General features: G+C 51.8%; 1 protein-coding gene across 1 annotated transcript; it reads left to right on the top strand.

The window, feature by feature from the left end:
- Nucleotides 1–9: 9 nt before the first annotated feature.
- LOC103797076 (metal regulatory transcription factor 1-like) lies at nt 10–1,722 on the top strand (the record flags this gene model as incomplete). Its single annotated transcript, XM_009069270.1, has 3 exons — nt 10–354; nt 980–1,046; nt 1,145–1,722. Coding segments are annotated over 3 exons (807 nt in total), but the record flags the coding sequence as incomplete, so codon positions are not given.
- Between the last annotated feature and the right edge of the window lie 3,458 nt (nt 1,723–5,180).

Below are 5,180 nucleotides of genomic sequence, written 5' to 3'. Positions count from 1 at the left end.
AGCTCTGCCGCTGTTCTGCAGCCCCCAGAAGTGCCTGTTCCTCACAGCACACGGTTCGCAGCCAGTCACCGAGACTTCCTGCAGCACACCCCGACGCCGCAGCCCATCGTGCAGGGACTGTCTGTGGTCGCTGGAGCTCCCGCTCCGACGGCCCCGAGTGCCGCTGAGCCCCTGCCAGCTGTGGTTCAGACTGTGCCTGTCGGTGCCAACTCCGTTCTGACCAGTAACCCCACTATCACCATCACTCCTTCCCCCAGCACGGCCATCCTGCAGTCCAGCATCGTCATGGGAGAGCAGAACCTACAGTGGATCTTGAATGGTGCCGCTGGTTCTTCACAGAGCCAAGAGCAGATGGTCAGTACATCCAGCATGGCCTTGGGCCAGCCTAAGCCCTCCCTCCCAGGGCCCTTGCTGTTGAACAGGGAGGGGGTCAGACCTGTAGCTGTGAGATAAACCCCAGGACGCAGCATTGTACGATGCTTGTCCCAGTGCAGCCCCTGGAAGAGACAGAGAAACACAGCACAGAGAGACTCAGGAGGCAGAAAAGTCTTGCTTTCTTTTCCCCAGTGCTGGACTTCTCCTGGCAGGTATCAGCTTGGTTCATCCAGGACAGGGCACCACCAGGCCTGAGGGTGGAGTGGGATTTAATCTGTTAATTTTGACATGCAGAAGCACAAAAGACTCTGTATAGTTTATCTTTAGGCATTCTGTAATCTCTGTCTGTGCCTAATTTAGCCTGATAAAGACAGTGAAAAGGGTTTTTTTTGAAACAGAATGTTTCTGGTTCTGCAGTAAATCTGGTTAGCTGAGACCTCCCCAGCCTTAGGACACAGCATCACTACTTTGGGATAGCCAGAACCTGGCCCAGTTTCCCTGTGTGTTCTCTCTGGAATATGTGCATAGCTGTTAATAATTTGAACAACAGAAATTTGATTGGAGTTAACTCATACTTTTTTCTTGGGTTTTTTTCCCTTTGAAGCCACAAGTTCCAAAAGTCGTAGAAAAGGTGTTTTTCACCACTGCATTGCCAGTAGCTGGTAACACAGGTAAGTGTGACACTGGGCTGGTTTCACAAAGCTGGTTTGTCTCTCCCTGCTGTGAAGGGATGTAGTTCCACCCTGCTTTGTCTTCGTTTCACCTTCAGGAAGCCCTGTGCAGCAGATTGGTCTCAGCGTTCCTGTCATCATCATAAAGCAGGAGGAGGCCTGCCAGTGCCAGTGTGCCTGCCGAGACTCTGCCAAGGACAAAGCCACCACCACCGTAAAGAAGGAATGTTCCTCACCTGACTCGAAAGCTCTGGAGCAGCCAGCTCCCCAGCATCAGCCTCAGACCTTTCCTTCCTCCTCTGCTCCTCCTCCCTGTGGGCAGAGCAGTCAGATAGTTAACCCTTCAGACTCGCAGACTGAAGCGCTAAGTGCCATGGATGTCTCGGACTTCCTGTCCCTGCAGAGCCCGGACACCCCTTCTGACATGATTCCAATCGAAGCACTACTGCAGGGCGAGGAAGAAATTGGCTTGAATAGCAGCTTCTCTAAGTGAAGATGTTCCAGATTTTCCTTTGCACCTGGAGGGTAAGACCCTTCTTAGAAGCAGAAACTGAAGGATCGATGCTTATTCCTTCCTCTTTGGAAGTTTTGTGGCTTATTTCTGCTTCACAGATGTCATCTTAGTCACGTCCCAGGTACATCCACCTTTGAGATTCTATCTAAAAAAAAGAAAAGGTAAAAAAAAAATGCTAAGTTATATATGAACTGTTTTGGCTGCACTGTCTGTCACTTTTGCTTGTCATATGTGAACACAGAAGTTAAGGTTACTCGTGTGCAAAAAGATTTTGCAAAGGAAAAGGGGGTTGGTTTGTCTCCAATTGCACATCACCTACTTTTGGGTTAAGGTACTGGCAGCAAGCGAGTCTTTGTTACAGCTCTTTGGGTCTCTGGTTTTCTCCTGTCTCTCGTGTCTCTACTAACCATGCACTAAAGGGGAGCCCAGGAAAGGAGGCATTGCTGTAGGAGAGGGTTTGTCCTGTTACAGGACGCGGCGGTCGTGTCCCTGCGGGGAGATGGTGCCTGGGTGTGCTGTGTGCTGATGCTGGTACTAAAGCCTGCGGGGACTTTGGGGGAGTTTACTTCAGCAGACACGTAGATCTGTTTGTTGCTGCCATGTGTGCTGCAGGCAGTGCCACAGCGAGTGCGCGCGGTCGGAGCCACTGCTGGCTCTGCCAGGCTGCAGGGAGTCCCAGGTGTGGTCAGGTTGGTGCCTGCTGCTCTTCTGATTTCTTTGGCTCTGCTCAGCAACACGTCACCTCCCTGACCCCGGGACTGTTGAATCAGGAGCACGGTGCCTTTGCTGGTTACTCTCATCCTTTGTGAAGAACAACTCTAGGAAAATTTCAGAGATTCAGCTTAAGTTTGGTTTGAATTCAGTGACTCTGTCCTCCAGCTGTCCGTAAACACATCCTTTCTCCTGGTGAGCTATATGGTTTCTGCCTGACTCTGCCTCCAGCCCGCTGTGATGCCAGCTGTGTGTGCACGGGGCTGTTTCTTGACTAGAAGACATTACGCAACAGAGTAGTTTTTCATATTGAACTGAGAGTCTATTCTAACCTACTCAGGGTAAATCAATCCAAACCCCCTTCCACCAAAAAGCCTGTAATGTTGCAATAAATGCAGTCTCATTCTAAATGGTTTATTTATGCTGCATTATTTTAAAAGATGTAATTTTATAGTGTTTTATTCATCTTTCTGGCTTTGGCTGTCAGTCTGTTCGTGTTAAAGGAAAGAATATGAAATAGTCTTTATTCAGTTTACAGTGCTGTCAGTAGTGAGAATCAAAGATAATGACTGTAAGCCAATTAGTGGGGAGTGTCCCTGCACACAGTTCAGGAATGCAAACTTCAGTGGGTAGAGATCTTTCACTCTTCGTGTTTGATCAGAGCTGCTCTCTGTACCTTGGGGGAGAACCCTGTGAGTGCCCCAGGGTGATCTGCAGGTGTTTAACCCTCCTGTGACAATGTGCTGTGTAATCTCTGTCTCTGCTGAGCTGAGACAGTGGCTTCAGCGATCTCAGTGCTGTTCCCTTTGGAATGCAGATGGAAAGGGGCTGAAGGGAACTGGCCCTTCCCCTCTTGGTCAGGTATCCTGTGAGGGTGAGTGGCCGTGCCAGAGCAGAGTGCTGGTGTTGGCAGTGGCAGGGATGAGCTCAGCTGACCTGGGGACACACTGGTGGTGTTTCCCGTGGCAGTGCTGTGCAGGGCTGTGGGTCCTGCAACAACAAGGTTTGCATCCCCCAAACATGGGTGAACAGTGTTGTGTGTTGTGTCCTGTAATGGCAATCCCTGAGGGCGGTGATGTGCTGGGCCCTTTGCTTTTCTCCTACAGCTTTGTTTTGTGCTGCAGTTGGGTTCCACAGCAGCAAGAACTGCTTTGAACACCACAGAAATAGTCCCGAGCCTGTGTGGCTGGGACTGTCCTCGCAGGGATGAGTTTCCTGCCAGCTCTCCTGCACAGAGCTGCCCTTGGGAGGGTGGTGAGCAGTGCCTGGGGCTGTGCTGGGGTCCCTCTGGTGCCCCTCGCAGTGCAGGAGTGGTGTTTGAGGGTGTGTGTGTGTGAGGCTCTGCTGCTGCAGGACTGTGGAGATCCCCCTGGAGTTGTGGGGTTTCCTCTGATGGGGACAAGGGTACCAGATGTGGCTGCATTGTGACAGCTGGGGGATCTAGCAACCTCTTCTGAGCCTTCCTGGCCTTCAGGCTTTTTTACTTTTGCTACTTGTGTCTTAGTCCACCTAAAACACACTTCTGGTTGGACCAGAGAGCGTCTTCAGAAACTTTTGTGACAGAAATGAGTAGAAGAAACCACCAAAGTCTCTGAGCTGGGAAGCTCACGTGGAGCTGCAGTGACTGGCACAGCGTCCGCGGTCAACCTCTGCGGTTTGTCTTCACAGCTACTGTTTTCTGTCGGTGTGCTCCAGGAACAGCACTGCCTGCCAGGGCTGTGCTGACTCTTGGGAGCGTTGGGTTTGCCACTGCCCTCGTGGACGTGCATCAATCAGGCTGCAGCTTTGGTGGAGCTAGTTAGAGCGTGAGGGAAGGCAGGAGCAGAGTGTCCTGTGAGCACAGGCTGCGTCCCCACGGGCTGTGCCTCCCCTGCTGCCTCGGGCAGGTGTGTGCTTCTGGTGTTTAGTCGTTGGTCTGTGTGTCTGAGCCTCCTCCCCAGTGCTGTGTGTGCCCCGGGCGGTCAGGACTGTGCTGGCACGGCAGGAGGTCTGAGGGCAGCTGAGCACAGCCCTGGGATTCCTCACCCGGGGAATTTCCTGTCCTCCCCTTGCTGCCCCAGCATTCAGCATATTCACAAACACTTGGTTAGTTGAGGGGAGAGTTTCTGCCCTTGCAGGTCTGGGTAAAGAGTGCTGTGTGTCCACCTCTGCAACCTCTGCATGAACCCCTGCATCAGCTGGAGAGCAAAGCTGCACTGCTCTGGTCATCTGCCTTAAAGCTTTTGCTGGTTTGAGCTTGTGGGGCTTCACTTGGTCACACACAGTGTCTGGATGGGTGCAGGAGCTTAAACATGTAGAGTGGGTGAAGTTACCACGTCGGTAGCTCTGGTCACTGTGCAGGGACCTGAGCAGGCAGACTTAGTATGCAGCTGAGGGCTGGAGAAGTTGCTTTTCGTGCTTATAGGTGATGGAGGGATGGAAAATCAGCACTGATTGAATGCTGGTACGGAATTTCACGGAACAAAGTCCAAGTTGGGCACCGGTGTGATGCTGACTGTGCCCGGGAAGACTAGTCTGCAGAACCTCATACTAGTATCTAAAATGCACTTTAGATTATTTTATCTTTAACCCAATTGCTGCAATTTCCTTTGTATATACTTTCACAAAGTTTATTTTTGCTCTGAGTAAAAGGTAACAGGGGTGTGCAAAGATGAGCACTTAACTTGGTGCCTGTGGCTGGAGCTCCTCGTCCGGTGCTGTGTGTCTGTCTGACAGAGCAGTTGTGCTCGGGAGCTCGGTGCAGTGCTGCTGCCCTTCCCCGCGCCCCAGGCAAATTATGCATCCTTAGCAAACGTCCGATCTATGCAAATACCCCACTGAGAGCACTGTGCTTCGCAGCCTTTTCTCTCACGCTTTCTGGGGCTGCTTGTCCCTGCTGAGGGACGCGCTGTCCCTGGCTGTGTCCTTCC

The sequence above is a fragment of the Acanthisitta chloris genome, unplaced genomic scaffold (genome assembly GCF_000695815.1).
Source record: "Acanthisitta chloris isolate BGI_N310 unplaced genomic scaffold, ASM69581v1 scaffold21602, whole genome shotgun sequence".
NCBI lineage: Eukaryota > Metazoa > Chordata > Aves > Passeriformes > Acanthisittidae > Acanthisitta > Acanthisitta chloris.
This window is presented reverse-complemented; position numbering and strand designations above follow the sequence as displayed.